At 37.6% G+C, this 19550-nt stretch overlaps 1 protein-coding gene across 1 annotated transcript in view; it reads left to right on the forward strand.

The window, feature by feature from the left end:
* NOTCH2 (notch receptor 2) overlaps nucleotides 1-19550 on the forward strand; it is a 165694-nt gene that overhangs the window by 25007 nt on the left and 121137 nt on the right. The window contains exon 2 of the mRNA XM_009245522.4: nucleotides 17171-17252. Coding sequence (XP_009243797.4) covers nucleotides 17171-17252 — 82 coding nt within the window. The remainder of the gene's footprint in view (nucleotides 1-17170; nucleotides 17253-19550) is intronic.

The following is a 19550-nucleotide window of genomic DNA, read 5'->3' on the forward strand; positions in this document are numbered from 1 at the left end:
TTTGTCAAAGATCAGATAGTTGTAGATATGCGGCGTTATTTCTGAGGGCTCTGTTCTGTTCCATTGATCTATATCTCTGTTTTGGTACCAGTACCATGCTGTTTTGGTTACTGTGGCCTCGTAGTATAGTTTGAAGTCAGGTAGCGTGATGTCTCCAGCTTTGTTCTTTTGGCTTAGGATTGACTTGGCGATGTGGGCTCTTTTTTGGTTCCATATGAACTTTAAAGTAGTTTTTTCCAATTCTGTGAAGAAAGTCATTGGTAGCTTGATGGGGATGGCATTGAATCTATAAATTATCTTGGGCAGTATGGCCATTTTCACGATATTGACTCTTGCTACCCATGAGCATGGAATGTTCTTCCATTTGTTTGTATTGTCTTTTATTTCATTGAGCAGTGGTTTGTAGTTCTCCTTGAAGAGGTCCTTCACATCCCTTTTAAGTTGGATTCCTAGGTATTTTATTCTCTTTGAAGCAATTGTGAATGGGAGTTCACTCATGATTTGGCTCTCTGTTTGTCTGTTATTGGTGTATAAGAATGCTTGTGATTTTTGTACATTGATTTTGTATCCTGAGACTTTGCTGAAGTTGCTTATCAGCTTAAGGAGATTTTGGGCTGAGACGATGGGGTTTTCTAGATATACAATCATGTCATCTGCAAACAGGGACAATTTGACTTCCTCTTTTCCTAGTTGAATACCCTTTATTTCCTTCTCCTGCCTAATTGCCCTGGCCAGAACTTCCAACACTATGTTGAATAGAAGTGGTGAGAGAGGGCATCCCTGTCTTGTGCCAGTTTTCAAAGGGAATGCTTCCAGTTTTTGCCCATTCAGTATGGTATTGGCTATGGGTTTGTCATAGATAGCTCTTATTATTTTGAGATACATCCCATCAATACCTAATTTATTGAGAGTTTTTAGCATGAAGCGTTGTTGAATTTTGTCAAAGGCCTTTTCTGCATCTATTGAGATAATCATGTGGTTTTTGTCTTTGGTTCTGTTTATATGCTGGATTACATTTATTGATTTGCATATATTGAACCAGCCTTGCATCCCAGGGATGAAGCCCACTTGATCATGGTGGATAAGCTTTTTGATGTGCTGCTGGATTCGGTTTGCCAGTATTTTATTGAGGATTTTTGCATCAATGTTCATCAAGGATATACTCTTGAGCGCATATGTATCCTACTTTGTGAAATCTGGGGGTAAAGCAGGACCCTCCCTTCAAACCTTTAAAAAATGTATACCCCAAGAAAAACATTTTTAAAGCATGAATGCTTCCTCAAGTAAATACATATTTATACATTATATAAATGTCCAGCTATTAAACCATGTATGCATATGTTAACTCTAAGTAAAGCTTATTATGTGTTTTTTTGACCATAAATATGGAGATGTTTTAAAATTTCTTCCAGTGCCCCAGTGGATGGTCTTACACCTCCCCTATTTCTGGGGTACACACACCTAATTTTGCAGACCACTGGTCCGGAATGTAAATTGAAGAGTTTAATGTCTGAGATATTTGTTTTTTTGTTAGTAGATTATCTTTTACTCCCCATGTTTCAAATATCCGTTTGCAAAATAATTTTTGAGTTAAAGTTTTCAATTAAAAAACTGTATCCTTGAGGTAGAAAAGATAAAGATAGAAGATATATGTGAATTAGGTTGTATCTCTCCTTAAGAGGGAATACTGTTTTTTATCTGAGGAGAACTAACAACCCTCCCTTTCATTGTCTGGGCTGGTATAAGTAAAAATCCTTGTTTGAAGTTATTAAGCCTTCCCACCCATATGATGATTAGTTTGGTTCATAATCTAGAGTTAGGTCTTGGTAAAGGCTCCTTTTTTTTTTTTTTTTAAAAGTCTTTCCGCCTTGACTAGCAAGTAAGCTAGAAATGACAGAGCAGTAGAAGGGGGAATCTACCAGCGTGTCCTACAGGACCTTGTTGAATGATACTGCTGCATGCAAGGGTTGTGGATTTGGTGTCGGCCTTCTGCAATATCACCCAAATTTGATCAGTACGTGTAACTAAAAGTAAGAAAAATAAATTAGACAGTTTATTTCATTTCAGACTTTGGAAGCCCAGGACTGTGGGGATTAGCTATTAGCTAAGACAATGATTCACTGAGAAAATGCAGTGAAAGATTCTTTTGTTACACTGATCATCATTTGTGGAGAGACTCTGAAGAAGGATAAAGCTCTGGCTACATAGTCAAACCAGACCTACTACTCAAGGACATGCATACTAGATATGTAGGTGTTTCCAAATATTTTTTTCAGTTGTGGGGATGCAAATCATTTCAATAGTAGAGTAACTCAGTGCATTACTGTTACTGGAAAAACAAGTTTAACCAAGCACATATCCTACTGAGGGTGAGTCAATAGTGTCATTTTAACATAAGAAGGACAGTACATGAAGTGAGTTATTCCAAGTCCTGTGGTTTTCCTACAGCTGAGCAAAGACAGCTGTTCTTTCGGAAGTGGGGCTTAGATGCACAAAAAGAAGTTGCCCATCTCCTTTCTTTCTTGATTATAGCCTTTTAGTTTTCTTTTGGCCTGAGACATTTCAAAAATTCATTTCCTCCTTAGATTTCTATCACCAAATACCCTGAATTTTGATAATTTATTTATAGAGTATGTTATTTATTATTGACTTATTATAGTTTAAAACTTTAATTTATCTCCCATTTCAAGATCCATGTTTGCTATATGTGTCAGATAATAAAAATGCCATAAGGAAAACAGAGGAGTGATCTTTTCTAATATGTCATTATTTTCTATAGTTCTTTAGTGGTATGGACATGGAATAAGGTGGCATTTTGTGGGACAGTATACCAAACTTAGTGATAAAATTTATACTTTTAATTTTGGAGGACAAGAGTCTTGTATTCTCAGCCTTGTGGATAAGACAGTGCTCTGAGCTGTCTGAGGTTTCCTAAATTGGGATTCAACATCATGAAGGGTATGTGTCTGGATAGTTTATTTCTTGGTTTGGGAAGATGAGTTTTTTTCTTTTTTCCCCCTCTGAGTTGATTTCTTTAGTTGGAGAGAAGCAGACCAGATGAAGAAAATACTGTATCTCTTATGGCATTTTTGGTTTACCACATTAGTTATGACCTGTCTTCTCTGAGCAGCAGGCCATGCTTCTCTGTTGAGTAGTTCAGTTTTCACTAACTTAACTGCAGATGTGTTCTTGGAGGGATTTATTTCTAATCAATTGAATTATGTGTACTTGGATAAAATGATGATGGGTTACCTACTTTTAATAGGGCCATCGTTTCTAAGAGTAAAATCTTGTCAAGATAGGGTATATCATACTTATGATCTGGTTCCATCTCTAACTCCATAATTTCCTTTTGCTCCTGTGATGCTACTCTATTATTGAGAAGAGATGGTATCTTGTCAAGTGTCAATTTTACAAAGAAAAAATTCTAAACAATTTCAGTCATAGGGTAGTTTTTTTTTTTTTTTCCTGGAGAAATAATGCATAGTGTAGTATGTTGAATCCTAGAGTTGGCAAGTTTTCAAAAGTGGGGTTCTTTTGTTGTGTAGGTAGGGGTGATGCTAATCAATGGGTGTTAGTCATTAGGGCATGTGTATGAACGGTGGCTCTGAGATACAGCATTGGTAGCCCCTCTTGTCCCTGGTTTTGTTTTTGATAAGCAAGTCCTGGTTTTGTTTTAATAAGCAGGTCATTAGCTGATCTTTGGTGTAAATGTTTTTGATTTGCATAGCTGGTATGTGGGTGGTTATCTACCTGAGAATGTTGTAGTCACAAATGTGTATTATGGCAGTTTGCAGATCATGGTGAATATCAGGTTTTTCTAACTGCGTATTTACAGATGTAGTGAGTGAAAGGAATGCTGGGTCAGTAGGTAAAAGACTTGTGCTGTGGTCCTGGTTCAGACATCTTGATTTGTGTGACTTTGGGCAAGGCCCTTATTTCTTTGAGTTACAGTTTCTTGTGTAAAATGGTGCTAATACCAATTTACATGCCTCATAGTGTTGTTGTGGGGATCAAATGAGATCACTGTTTATGAGCAGCCTTCTCAGGAGTGAGAAATTGAGGGTTGTGAGCTGACTTTCTGATTTGTTTGGCCGCTCTGTTCACACAAGCCATAGAATGCTTTGTAGGCTTGGGTGGAGGAATGTAGATGGAAATCAGCTGAAAATCCCTGCCTATTAGAAGCTGAGATGTTAATCCTAAATATATTCTGTGGAGTACTATCAGATGCCTTGCTTTTCTTCATGATGCCATATTAGCTTCATCTTCAGGTAGCATAGGTGCCTGTTACTCTCATTTTACTTGAAGAAACTGACCAGCCAACTGATTTAGGATATGGCTGGCTATCTTCTGGAACTCACATTAGAGTTACTCCTTGAGAGTAAAGTCTTGTATTTTCTGAAGGTTGCTGCTTTTGGGGTATTTTCTGTGGAGGTGGGTGGGCACACACAAAAACTCACTGTGCTCAAATTTATAAACTTGTTCTTCTTAACAATTTTAAAGCCAGATCACATTGGATTGGGGGAGGGGAGGATACTAGATTTATTTAGTGTTTTTTAATATAAAACTTTGTATTTGAAACTTTCTGTGGTAACATGTATTTAGGCTCATAGCCAAAGTGATTACAATGCATTGGTTTTAATATTTTCAATGAGGTAATGTGTGCTTTAGTGGGGAGGAGGAGAAATGTTATTTAATCACCAGCACTACACTAATAACCACATTTACTAAATCCTATGTCCCTTTGCTTGAACTGAGGGTTACTTGCTTTTATACTGGTTTTCCAAAGGACTTAATCTTGTTAATGTGATGAAGTGATGATGGGAAGGACATTCCCACTGGGCCTGAAGTGGTGAAACTGGTAAAACTCCCTTTGTAAGTCCCTCTTGTTCAACATGAGTGTCACTACCATGTCCCTAAAGTAGAATGGAGTTTTATTGAAGAGAGAATTTTAAGAGTGATAAACAAAAGAGATGGAAATATCTCCTGTGCCAGGTCATTGTTACCATTAAAGACTAGAATAAACTGTAATTTTGCAGATTTTCTTTTTGTCTTACGGGAAATTAAAGACTTGGTTATCCTCTCTCGGAGGAAGGTAGAAAACTACTGGGCCTGCTCATTAACAGTTTAGTTTGGCTGACATTTTTCAAGCACTTACCGTGGTATTATAGCTGGGCCGAAGCTAGGTGGAGCAGACATCACCTAGGTGTTGCCTAGCTCCAGAATCTGTCTTCTGGTGGGATTCCCTTAGGCTTCCAGACAGGAGTGGCAACAAAGCAGATGAAATGGAAGGTAGGCCAGGGCATCTGCTTGCTTGCTCGCTCGCTTGCTGTCATTCTCTCTCTTTTCCTTTCCTTTCCTTTCCTTTCCTTTCTCTCTCTCCTCTCTTTCTTTCTTTTGCTTCCTTCCTCTCTCTTTCCCTTTCCCTTTCCCTTTCTCTCTCTTTTTCTTTTCTTTCTTTCTTTTTCTTTTTCTTTTTTTTTCTTTCTTTTCTCTCTCTCTCTTTCTTTAGCAGTTTATTACTCATTTGTGAGAATCAGGGAAGCACTGGGCTCAAGAAAGCCAACACCCCTTCTAGGGCTTACCCCCCATTTTAAAATTTAATATATTGGAATTTATATTGTTTCTTTTGATCCGAGATCTTCAGGCTGAAGCTGGAGAGAAATCTTTTGACCTCTCTAGAACAAAGAAAGCCTTTATCAAAGACCATGTAACTTTTTGAGTTTGCCAAATTAGGTGTTGCTGCAAATGGAGAAACCCAGAGTTCTCTTCTGTGCTTAAAGACACAAACATGGAAAGTTTAAGTTCCAATATGGTCACTTAATATATACAAAATTTTCTGTCTTTGCTGTCTTTGTCATTCCAGCAACAACTGGATGAGCAAATAGAATGATTGTGAGCACTTGCAAACCAAATTGTGACTGTTAGTGTGTTGAGCTGCTTTTTTATTAAAATGACTGCTGCAACTCTGCAGAAATCTGAGTAGTCTTGAAGATAAATTCTTGCTTGCATTTACAATAAAGAAAGAATATGAGTAATCAAAAGGCTGATGGAGTTGGAGGACTGGCGTTTTTAAGAGGAACTGATTTGGACATTGAGATTATCAGCTCCTCATCAAATATCTTTAAGTAAACATTATTATTTTTTTCTGTTGACCAGGAGGCCCAGGTTGTGTTGATGTGGGACATAGTTGTATGTCTGAAGAAACAAAGCAAGGGAGAATAAAATAAATAAAAATTGAAGTTCAGGGATATATATATATATATTTTTTTTTAGATAGAGTCTCGCTTTGTCGCCCAGGCTGGAGTGCAGTGGCGCAATCTCGGCTCACTGCAAGCTCCGCCTCCTGGGTTCATGCCATTCTCCTGCCTCAGACTCCTGAGTAGCTGGGACTACAGGCACCCGCCACCACGCCCAGCTAATTTTTTTTTGTATTTTTAGTAGAGACGGGGTTTCACCATGTTAGCCAGGATGGTCTCGATCTCCTGACCTCGTGATCCGCCCACCTTGGCCTCCCAAAGTGCTGGGATTACAGACATGAGCCACTGCGCCTGGCTGTTTAGGGCTATATTTTATGTTTTCTTCTCCCTTTGGTATTTAATAAAGATTTGATATTTTTCTATTATCTGCTTTCCTCTGTTCCAAGGTTTTTGGCCTCAGGTGTATTCTCTGGAAATGGCAGTGATAGGCATTTATAATCTGCATATTTAGATATATCCCTCACAGTGCTAGTTTCTGAGCTTATTAGAACCTAATGTTAAATGACAAGTTAATGGGTGCAGCACACCAACATGGCACATGTATACATATGTAACAAACCTGCACATTGTACACATGTACCCTAAAACTTAAAGTATAATAATAATAATTAAAAAAAAAAGGAATATCCTGGCTATGAGTCAAGGGTTTAGGACCTTTTGAGGCACTTGGGTTTAGACAATTCTTAGTGATGTGTACAGGAATTTGAGTACAGGAATACTATTCACAGGTGAACAGAGTTTGATTTTGGCTGAAGGCATATTATTTGATCCAGATAATAATACAAAAATAATCCAAATGTTAGGACCTTAGCTTCTGCGAACGCTGACTTGAGAATAGTTAGCCATACATGTAGTTGGACTTTATGTAGGACTGACCAATCTCCTGTGCACTATTTTTGCACAGTACATTGATTATGGTATCCCTGATGACCTCTGTCCCCATCCTTGTGAGTAGCCTTCATTGCTACCACCCAAGGATGTTTTAAAAAGGCTGTGAGGAAGGATGCATGTAGGGAAATCTGAGGTTGTTCTTTGGATTTTCCCTATTTTGTTTTAGGAAGTATCCATGATTTTATATAATAATATGTAGCAATCTTAGGTTTTTCCATTTTCATTTTTAACATAATTTTGTTATTCATTCTGTTTGGGTGTCTACCTCTAAATTAACAAACACGAGAAATTGTGTACTCCATTTAAAAAGTGTCCTGAACAATTTAAGCTAAAAGAATATGTTGTTTCTTTTGGGTGTATAGCAAGAAGATTATATATATTTATAAATTTTTTTCCAGCAAGTGTACTTAAAAGCATGTACTTAAAATTAAGGACTTAAAAAAACTAAGCTGTACTTAACAAAATAATCTTTAGAAAGCTTTAAGGCCGGGCGCGGTGGCTCACGCCTGTAATCCCAGCATCACGAGGTCAGGAGATCCAGACCAGCAGGAGAATGGCGTGAACCCAGGAAGAGGAGCTTGCAGTGAGCTGAGATCGCGCCACTGCACTCCAGCCTGGGCGACAGAGCGAGACTCCGTCTCAAAAAAAAAAAAAAGCTTTAAAAAGGGAGGGTTTACTAAAAGCACAGGAAATTGGTGACAGGCAAAATTTGTCTTGATAATAGTACAAATACAGATAGTGCAACAGAACAGATAATACAAGATATAAGACATGGAATAACACTTCATATTCACCTTTTTTGACCACTAAGCAGCACACAAATATGTAGCACTTTTTGTAGAGAATAAACTTCTAGGTATGATACAGCTTCTTCCTCTCTGTTGGATTTTATTACACTGAGATCCTGAACCTTTTGGACATGTAAACTCTGTGATCATGTTGGTCAATGTCATTTGGATCTCGTTGTGCTTATTGTTCTGCCGATGTGTATTAGTGAACCTACTCATGGGGAAGATAATACTATACAATGAATTTTCCCATTCAGTTGGAATTTTTTTATTACTCTGTGTTCTATGTTTTTCATTTAGATGTAAATTATTTTGGCTTCCATTCAACCTATTTCAGCTAGTGTTTACCATAATACACATGGCTTAAGATTTATAGGAGTCTAAGAGTGGAGAGTGTATCTTCATTCAAACAAATGGTAAGAAAGGAACTTTCAAAACTGTTTTAGTTTTGCAAAGATTAGAAAAGTACAATTCTACTTTCTCAACTTTTCATCCTTGTTAAAGGCCTGGAAATTTGCAGCATTTTTTTTCTTTCTTATTTTACTTTTCTAATTTGTTACACAAAGTGAAATTCCACACATAAACATACAAGCTGAAGGTTAGGTTTATTCATAGGTTTTGTCTTAATTATAGATATTTAGTTTATTGAATATCTTATTGAGTATTGAGTACCTGCTGTGGTCCAGGCACCTTCTTAGGTCCCAGGTCTATAAAGAGGAGCCAATTGTGGTTACTGCCTCTATGGAATTTGCATAGAAGTGGAAGAGAGAGAGATGAGTGAGCCAGCACTTAGAATACATCTACCTAGGATAAAGTGGGAGCACAGAAGAGGAACATCTATATCAGTGGGTCTCTGAGAGCTTCTTCAGGAAAATAATGCTTTATCTGTGATTTGAAATATAGTAGGAATTTAGCAAGATAGAGAAAAAGGAAAAGGAGGTAAAATATTTTTCAGGTAAAAGAATGTACATGGGTATAGAGGTGATCATTATTAGCAAATTGGCTACATTCTGATTTGTAAGTATTTGTGGATTTTTCAAACCTTAAATTTCATGTAGAAGAGCTGAATGCATTAGTCTCATCTCCAAAATCCAGGTATTGAAATTTAACCCATGCATAAATTGAAATTTTTTCTGAAGTCTTTAATAAGAGAAAAATAAAAGAAAAAACCACACAGTGTATAGTAGATTTCAATATAGCACAGCAAACACTGATGAATTTTTTTTTGCAATAAGTTCAATATTATAAAATACAACAAAATTGGAATTTTTAAAACCAAAAATTATTCTAGATTTATCAGCTAACTGGAATGATTTTTTATAGTATGAAAATTCTATTAGTAATATAAAAAATATTCATTTATAAGTTGTTATCGTTGATTATATTTTCTTAAGGTATATTTTCAGTTTTTGAAAAGCAGTAATAATTTGCTATGACCCTATAGCCGAGTTCTTAATTTCTGGATCTGATACTAGCATCTCTTAGGTAGAAAACACATTTTCTATATGATAATATCTGTAAAGAGCACATAAATCGTTGGAACACTATTAGGAAAACAAAATTGATGTATCTCTTATTGCTTTTTTTGTTTTGTTTTGTTTTTCCTTTTAATCAAGACAAATTTCAAGGAGGAAGACAGATGTTTCTCCACTTCGTTTTTATTTAAATGTACCACTTGGGATTTGAAGCTTCCGCACTTCTTCTGTTTGTTTGGATTTTTTTTTCATGGCTTGATCCCAAACAATGGAATAAAAAATTTAGAGAAAGTTTTGTTTGAAATTGCAGGGTGCTATGAGAATTATTGCAAATCCCTGATGTCTCCTCGTCTGCCCTCAATTCTCCTATTTTTGGTAATAATGCAGGCAGTCATTTTAGAAAACTTTGCTTTGTTCATTTTACTGAGCCTCTTGCAGAGGCCATGTGCCAGAATCAACAGCAGCCAACCACAGCCAAGATCCTAGGGCGTAAACTCAGACTTCATCTCTCAAATATTGCTACTTGAAATTTGCATAAACGTTGAAGAAAAAGTTAAAAGAGCCTGTATAACTCCTCTTCATGTATTTTAGGAGCCTCAGACAGCCAAGACATTAAAATATCTTCTGATTGAGCGAGCAGTGGATCTAAGCACAGATACCACACTGCAGATAGGGAGGAGGATATGAAAAAAATCATGTGAGATAGACGACAGAGGCTTATTTGAAGAGGCTACAAAGCAACAAGTAATGCCAGTTTAAAATGATTACATGTTAATGCAACAAGTAAAACACATTGAAGGCTGCTCAGATTACACTGGCTGAAGTACAGACTTAATTACTCATGTTAGAGATTCCTAAAACAAAGGGAGGCTTTTAAGCCAGTGATGTGTAGCTGGTATGATATTGAAAAGCATTGGAAAACCTAGGTAAATGCCTAGAGGAAATTTTAAGGAAGATTCCATCAAGTCTGGATGCCTTAGCCTTATCCTTAAATGAATAAATTTCTGAGGCGCTGAAACTGGTTAAAATCAATGGCAGCTTATTCTGTTGTTTGCAGTTTTTATGTACAGTTGGGGCTGATAAACCTGAATAAATAAAAGACCCTTGTCTGGATTGAGTTACAGTTAGTGCTAAACATCAAGGGTTCATATTGTATTTCTTAAAAGTTCTTTTTGATTCTGAGATTGGTATTAAGAGGGTATGCCAAGGGTATATATTGGCAATTTTTATTTTGTTTGTATTTATCTTAGAGTCATTTGGGTAGATCACATTCTCTCTGCTCCTATTCACAACTTCTCATTAGATTGTAAGGACCATGAGGACAGAGATTGTTTTATTTGTGCTTAATTTTCATGCAGTGCCTAGTAGGGGACAATGCTCACAGTAGTTGCTCAACAAATATTAGTGGAACTGTATTAAAATTGAGTTTTTGCTCACATTTATTGTTTATTTTACCTTTAGTGGATCACTTCTCCTTATGCCTTCAGTGCTATACTTTTTTAAAAGAAGTATGTTAGTCTGTTTTGCATTGCTCTAAAGGAATACCTGGGGCTGAATAATTTATAAAGAAAAGAGGTTTATTTGGCTAATAGCTTTGCAGATTGTACAAGAAGTTTAGAGCCAACATCTGCTTCTGGTGAGGGCCCAAAAAACTTTCATGGCTGAAGGTGAAGAGGAAGCAGGTATGTAACATAGCAAGAGAGATGTCAGTCTCTTTTAAACAACCAGCTCACATGGTAGCGAGAACTCACTCATTACTGTGAGTGGGCACCAAGCTATTCATGAGAGATCTGCCCCCATAACCTAAACACCTCCCAGTAGGCCCCACCTTCAACATTGGGGATTACATTTCAACATGAGATTTGGAAGGGACAAAATAGCCAAACTATATCAAGCACAAAGAAGATACAGAGATAGTCAATGGTGGAGCTAGTATTCAAACCCAGATTCATCTGATTTCTGCATCCGTGCTTTCAACTGCTTAACTGCATTGCTTCAAATACTCAGAAAAGAAGAAATGTTTTCTGTATCCCAGGAACTTAAAAGTGAAAAAACAGAGAGCTAGAAGACCATGTAGTGCTGAATTGAGAGTCATGAGTGTTACAAGGATAAGGGGTGGTGGCCCTGTGAGGACCAGAACCCTCCAGGGGAAGCTTTCTGGGTGAGGCAAGAGGTGAACTGGGCCTTGAAGGAATGGGTAGAATTTAGATAGTAATGAGGAAGGCAGAAATCAGAGGAAGCACAGACATGCATGGAGGAATGGAACTGAGTTCAATGACGATCTGTTCCAGAAAGAGGGCATAAACTGAGCAGAGAATGCAGTGGAAGTGGTGGGGAGTAATACTGGGCAGATAAGGTAAGCTCTGATCTGGAAGGCCAGCATGGGAGCCTAGACTGGTTAAAGTAAGAAATGGCTTGTCCTTGGAAGAAAAAGTGCCAGACTTGGTACTGTGTGAAGGTACTGCACAGACCTCCCAACTGGTTCTTAGGAGAGCCAAACTGAGGCTAAGTTCTGAGAACTAAGTAAGAACTGACAGCCATTGTAGGTTAGAAAGTAGTGGGGCAACATGTTACAAGTAGTGCTTCTGGAAGGTTAGATGCTGTTAGAATAAAATCATTGCCATTTTGGGGAGCTGAGAAAATGGATGTCTTCAGTCTAGTCTGAAAAGGGATGACTTGAATAAGCTTGTATAAGAAAGAAAAGAAAAACCTTTTTACTCACTGGACCATTTCATAATCTTGATTTTTTTCAAACATAAATCTGTGTCATTTTTCTTATTTAAAACAGCTGAGTAGTTTACTGTCCTACTTAGAGCTGTGATCCTTATCATGGGCTCCTGTGATCTAACCCCAGCCTGCCTCTGTGGCCTCTGTCCTTGCTTAATAACCTCTAGCCATATGAACCTGGAATACCAGTCTAATTCCCACTTCAAGGCTTTTACACTTGCCGTTTCCTCTGCCTGGGGTGCTTTTCCCTCATATCTTCATGACACTTGTACGTTGTAGCTCAAAGCATACCTCCTCAGGGAGGCCTTTCCTAGACACTATCTGAGGTACGCTCCTGCACCCCCAGCCTTCATGATTGCTTTTTATACGTTACTGGGTTTTGTTTCCAATGGAACTTATCACTTATTACTGTCCAAAATTATTTTATTAATTTTTTAGCCACCTTTCTCTTATAGATATAAGGTTCCTGAGGACAGGGAGTTTATTCTGTATACTACGGTATCCCTGACATCAGGGCCTGTGCCTGCCAATAGTAGATGCTGTCTAAATATGTTCTGAATATTAGATAGCTAGTTCCCAAATGCACTGCACTGAAAGTGTATGAAAATTGGAAATTGGCTTCTAGATTTTTGTATTATATTGCCAAATGATGGAGTGATGAGATTGAAATCTACTACTTCTTTTTGCCTTTTTTTTTTTTTTTTGGTGGAGTAGAGAAGGGCCTGCACAAACAGCAGATACATACACAGTAAATAAGATTTATTTCAGCCAGCGAGTATTTATTGACATGAAAATTGGGGTTAAGTGTGACTCTTTGTGAGTGACTAGTTTCTTGGAGTCTATTAAAGCATCAGTTTAAGCATCAATTCTCTATGGTATGATTTAATGTTTCTTTTTTTACTTTATAAGCATGAAGCTGCCTTCAATTTTATTGTTAAATTTAAGTGTTTTACATTGGAAAAAAGTAAATTGAATTTTGAAATAAGGTCTTTCCCGGCCTCACTTTCATGGCTTCAGGTTATCAAAGTTTTAATTTCTCTTTGTATGGAAGATAATTATAGTATTCATTTTTGCTCCTGAGTAAAGCCACGAGTCTCAAGATTATTTTTCTTTTTTAAAAATTAGAATTGTCAATTTATAGTTGTATACATTTATAGGGTACAAAGTGATGTTATAATTTGCTAATACAATGTAGAACAATTAAAAGATAGTGTATCCTTCATCTCAAATATTTAACATTTTTTGAAATTTACTCTCAGCAATTTTGAAATGTACAATACCCTATTATTAACTATATTCACCACACTATACAATATATCTCAAATATATAAAAAAAATTCTTCTTGTCTAGCTTTAGTTTTTTGTATGCATTGACCATCGGGCCCGTAGCTTCCGTAACCACCATGCTCCTTTCTGCTTCTATGATTTTGATGGTTTTCAATTCTACATATAAGTGAGAACATGCTGTATTTGTCTTTCTGTGCCTTATTTCACTTAGCATAATGTTCTCCAATTCTATCCATGTTGTCTCAAATGACAAGATTTATTTCTAAAGGTTGAATAGTTGAATAGTATTCCATTGTATATATCTACCACACTGTTTTTTTTTTTTTTGAGACGGAGTCTTGCTCTGTCACTCAGGCTGGAGTGCAGTGGCGCGATCTTGGCTCACTGCAACCTCCGCCCCCCAGGTTCAAGTGATTCTCCTGCCTCAGCCTCCTGAGTAGCTGGGATTACTGGCGCGCTGTAATTTTTGTACTTTTAGTAGAGATGGGGTTTCATCATCTTGGCCAGGCTGGTCTTGAACTCCTGACCTCGTGATCCACCCGCCTCAGCCGCCCAAAGTGCTGGGATTATAGGCGTGAGCCACTGTGCCCGGCCTATCTACCACCTTTTATTTATCCATTCATCTGTTGATGGACACTTCCATAACTTGGTATGGGTGTACAGACATCTTTTCAATAAACTGATTTAAAATATTTGGGGTAAATACGCAGCAGTGGGATTACCAGATCATGTGGTGATTCTATTTTTAGTTTTTTGAGGAACATCTGCACTGTTTTTCACAATGGTTGTACTAATTTACATTCCCATTAACAGAGTAGAAGGGTTCCATTTCTCCACATCCTGTTTATTCAGGCAATATGTTATCGTCTAAATCATCTAAGACCTCTATATTATATAGCTTTTGAGTATTTTTAAAAGTGGACACTCAAGCGTTCATATAGTCATAATCAGTGTGTGGTTCCTCAGACCTGTGGTATCAACATCACCTGGGAATTTGTTAGGAATGCAGATTCCCAGGCTCCCTACGGACTTAGTCAGAAATTGTGGGGGTCGAGTCCAACACTCTTTTAAAAAGCCCTCCAAGTGATTCCAATGCTTGCTAAAGTTTGAGAACCGTGGCTCAGTAAATGTTAAAGTTCAAGGTAGCATGATCCCACACATCAGCCAAGTGGCATTAATTATTAGCCTGTTAAGCCCACCTTCTTTTCAGTCCCTGAGTTTGATTGGTTCACTAAGGCTAGGCTGTAAAGTTCTTTGCTAGATTGATTGCTACATATTGACTTTGGGTTGTTTGTATTTCTCTGAACCTGTCACTGTAATGATTTGTCAGGACACTTAATAGGAACAGGCTGTGATTTTTGCACCCACGGCATTCTGAGTCATGGGTGGCTGGGTCGTTATGTACTCCAGGTTTCTTCAGGCATTGGGCATGCCATTCATGTACTTATAAAGAGGGAGCTGTCACTGGTGGATCACAGGGAACCTTCAGGGACATTTAGTTCACTCTCAGCTTGGTTTACAGGTAGGGAAATTGAGCCCCCATGAAGTTGTGCTTTGCTTGCAGTTAGGGGTACAGACAGGATTTCAGGTCTCCTGAGTCCCTCCACTGTACCAGGATTCCTACAGGGGGACAGAGCTACAGCTTTTTCTGTGCCTACAGGACATTCCTTTCCTACTGTGAGGGTTTTATTTATTTATTATTTTATTTAAAGAAAAAAAGTAAATAGAAAAAGCCCCGGAAGTTCTCACTGAAACTAATAAAAATGTCTAAAGAGAATGAAAAGATCAGTTTGAGAACTTTGGTATGGAGGAAATAACCTGACATTAACTGTTTTAATTATAGTTGTTGCATTGGGCTTATCAGTGTGGGAAGAGGGAGCATTTGAGCCTTACAGGGAAGTGGGATATGGACAACAAGATGACCCTCTTCCTGAATTTGCCTGTTTGGGCCTGAAGCCTGGTGACTCTTTGTGTGATCCCAACAGCTGTCATAGAGATGGGTTGGACTTTTACTGAGACCTGGGTCCTAGGCCCAGCACTGCCACCAGCTAGTGGTGCGATGCCCCATAAAGAGGCCACTTATTCTGTCTGGCCTTTACTATTGGTAAATGGGTATAATAATATCCACCCTGCCAATCCTGAGAAATTTCAGGTAGTGGGAAGCAGTGTATCTTGGTGGTTAAGGGCAGAGTCTCTGGATTCAAACTCTGGCTTTCTAACTCACTGGCATGACAGTAGGCAGGCCACTTATCCTCCCTGCTTTCTCACCTGAGAATGGGTATAATGAAATTTACTTCTAAGGGTTGTTGTGAAGATTGAATTAGTTAGCTAATTTATGTAAAGTACTTAGGACAGTGCCTGGTATTTAGTAAGTTCTATGTGTTAGCTCCTATTATTATTATTATTACCATTTAAAAATATTATTTCAAGGATGGGATGCATTTTCTGTAAACATGTTCTCAAATGATTCTACTACTGGATACAATACTGGGCTTTTATGCAGTAATTGTTGGTGGAGGAGTTGTTCTGACATCCAGCTTGCACCTGGGCTACTGGTTTTGAGGCCAGGGATGGCCAGGCCTAGAGTCTCTGATCTTGCACAATTTATGCATAGAGTGATGTGGTTAGAGGAAACTTGGAGGGGGGAGCTTCTCAGTTTTGCTTTCAGGTATTTATACATTAACTATCATAAGAGATGGACATCTTAATAACTTCCAAGAAAGAGTTCATGAGCTTCAATTTTGATATTTATTGTTTGACTAGGTTTCTTTCTGTCTTACCTTTCCAGTTGTTAGGGTTCTCGATATGTATTTTGGTGATGAAAATTTCGACTCTAAAAGCTAAACAATCAAGATATTGTAATTATCCAGCACGTGATTGGCAGATTTCAGGTAGACTTCTTCCATTCTTGGCTGAAATCAAAGAAAATGTCTACTATTGCTGTTGTTTTTGTTCTTTTTTCTGAAAAGTCTGTTTTTGGGAGGGCCTCAGATGGTAAAGTGCCTTTTCATTGTCTCTTAAAGGGAATGGGGGAATCAACAGTTTGAGAATTTTTGTTTTATCTGTATGTATAAAATTACCTTCTTTTATTTCTTTTGATACTCTCTCTACAGTCTCTATTCATGATCTACTCCCCATCTTTTTATGGGCCCCTTAAAGCTAGAGATTATGTTTATTTGTTTATTTATGTATTCCATTTCTCCTTTTTTCTGGATCCTAATTTTGTGCTTGGTGCATACTAGGCTCTCAATTTTAGTTTGTTGAATTACTGTTATTGCTGTTTCTGATTACTTCTTGAAGTGGTCTGTTTTAAAACTTCACCTGAAGGCTAAGTAATTCATCAGTATAATGGTGATCTATTATTTATCTAGCATTTTCCTAAACACTCATTGATGAATCCTTATAATACTCATCTGAAGTATCTAAATCCCAAGATGATGTGTCATGTCGTAGATGGTATGGCTTTAATTTTAATTGGGAGATGGAGATGTAACAGCTGGAGATATTGAAACACAGAGAAGTAAGAGCATCATTCAAGACCACAAACGTGGTTATTGTTGGAAGATACTTTTGGGATGGGCTTCTGTGCTAGAAGCCAAAACATAAAAAACTGATTAAAACTCTAAAAAGAAACCCAGATTAGGTGGGAATGAATGCTGATCTGGATTGGATTACACTTCTTTGGTGTCTGAGGGTTATGATTAGTGACTTACTTCTAATGTGCATTTGTTTTTATTTTTAGCATTGCAGTGTCGAGATGGCTATGAACCCTGTGTAAATGAAGGAATGTGTGTTACCTACCACAATGGCACAGGATACTGCAAGTAAGTTTTTCTCTTCATATATTTTCTTTTTGGGATAGAACACTGGACAAGATTTGATTCTACTCCTCTATTTTTAATGCTTCTGTGGAATGTTACTGATTCTTGAGCTTTCCTGGTACAGATTTTGGTTGGGGGTGAGGATGGAAGGATGTGGATGTCAGATAATTGGCTAATAAGAACTTCTTACTATCTTACTGTTATCTTTCTCACTATGAAAAATACTTTTCAGTGAGTGGCTAGTTAACGTATATGGGGTAGACCGGGCATGGTGGCTCACGCTGGTAATCCCAGCACTTTAGGTTGAGTCGGGTGAATCACGAGGTCAGGAGTTCAAGACCAGCTTGGCCAACATAGTGAAACCCTATCTCTACTAAAAATACAAAAATTAGCCGGGTGTGATGGCGCATGCCTGGAGTCCCAGCTACTCGGGAGGCTGAGGCGAGAGAATGACTTGAACCCAGGAGGCGGAGGTTGCAGTGAGCTGAGACCACGTCATTGCACTCTAGCCTGGGTGACAGAGCAAGACTCCGTCTCAAAAAGAAATAAAAAAAATATATAAAAAAATATTAGATTCCCTTGTGTTTTTCAGATTAAGGCATACTCTTAGAGTCTCCCCTTAACATGTTACCTATGATCTTGTTTTTAAGTAAAACCAAATAGATATCAACTTTAATATTCGGCCGAGTACATGTGAATATTATATTCATATTTTTTTCTAGTGTAAAAAATCTAATTCTGAAAGTGAGACAGTGAGAGAGGAAGATGTGTGCATATGTGTAGATTGAGGGGGAGCAGGGGCTTTGGGTGTGTATTATTATATGGGGATAAAAGAGTAAGGATGAAGGAAAATGTAGGCTAGTTCTTGGCTTAAGAGCATTTTTTTTTTCTTTTTCTCCAACCATCTACTCTAGCCAAGACATTTTATTTGTTGGAGGAAGGCTGTGAGATAATTTCATAATAACTTTTCTAGGTTTCCTGCAAATAATTTTTTTTCTTCTGCCTCAATTGAAAATTTTTGAGAGGAATATGTATCCAGTCTGTTTATTTCAGGGAAGATGCTGCAGAAATAAGATTTGGTAATATGAAATTTCTCTTCTTTTCCTTCACTTTTGTGAGGAGTAGTTCTTCTTTGCTTTGGTGGAGGTACTTGCTTAATAAGCATTTTAAGTGAGTTTATCCAACACATTTTTATTTCTTACCAGAAATGTAATTACAGCTTTTTTCCAGTGAGATCTGTTCTAACACCAGGATTTAGTTTTTTAATATTATAAACAAGATTTTTTTTTCAAGTCAGAAATAATTTTCTTCACTAAAGTGAAAATATTTTAAGCTGTGATGACAGTAAAGCTTAACAATAGGTTGTTTGGATTGGAATAAAGATAACATTGGAAATAAAGGTTTTATGTAGCTTATTATGGGCTGCTCATTTAGTTTTTCTAGCTGGGGAAAAAAAAACATGTGGTGCATTTCTCCTCTAAGAATGGAGATACAACTGGAGATAATAAGGGAGGGAACTTAATACCTTAGAGTAGGCCACTGAAATCTTTAGTCTTTTTGTGGCATTTGGTGCCTTAGTTGCTTGCTTTATTCTGTTATGCAACTCTTGTGGTAGTTAACCCCATTGCATTATGGTCATTTGTTGATGTGTTTCTTCTACTAGAATGTGAGGTCTTAGTCTTATGCATTTTTTGCATAGTTAATGCCTAGTACAGTACCTGGTGTAGTTATTGTTCAACAGTGTGTTTCTTAAACTAAAAGGTGCTAAGTAGATACCATCACGCACATGTTTCTTATCTATTTATGTTAAATAAGAAGACACTGGTTCTCTCCTTTAAAAATTTCAGTGTGGCGATTCCTCAAGGATCTAGAACCAGAAATGCCATTTGGCCCAGCAATCCCATTACTGAGTATATACCCAAAGGATTATAAATCATTCTACTATAAGGACACATGCACATGTATGTTTATGGCAGCACTATTTACAGTAGGAAAGACTTGGAACCAACCCAAATGCTCAATAGTGATAGACTGGATAAAGAAAATGTGGCATGTATACACGATGGAATACTATGCAGCCATAAAAAAGAATGAGTTCATGTCCTTTGCAGGGACATGGATGAAGCTGGAAGCCATCATTCTCAGCAAACTAACACAGGAACAGAAAACCAAACACGGCATGTTCTCACTTGTAAGTGGGAGTTGAACGATGAGAACACATGGACATCACACACTGGGGCCTGTCAGGGGGTGGGGGGAAAGGGGAGGGAGAGCATTAGGATGAATACCTAATGCACGTGG

Source organism: Pongo abelii, chromosome 1, assembly GCF_028885655.2.
Source record: "Pongo abelii isolate AG06213 chromosome 1, NHGRI_mPonAbe1-v2.0_pri, whole genome shotgun sequence".
Classification (NCBI taxonomy): domain Eukaryota; kingdom Metazoa; phylum Chordata; class Mammalia; order Primates; family Hominidae; genus Pongo; species Pongo abelii.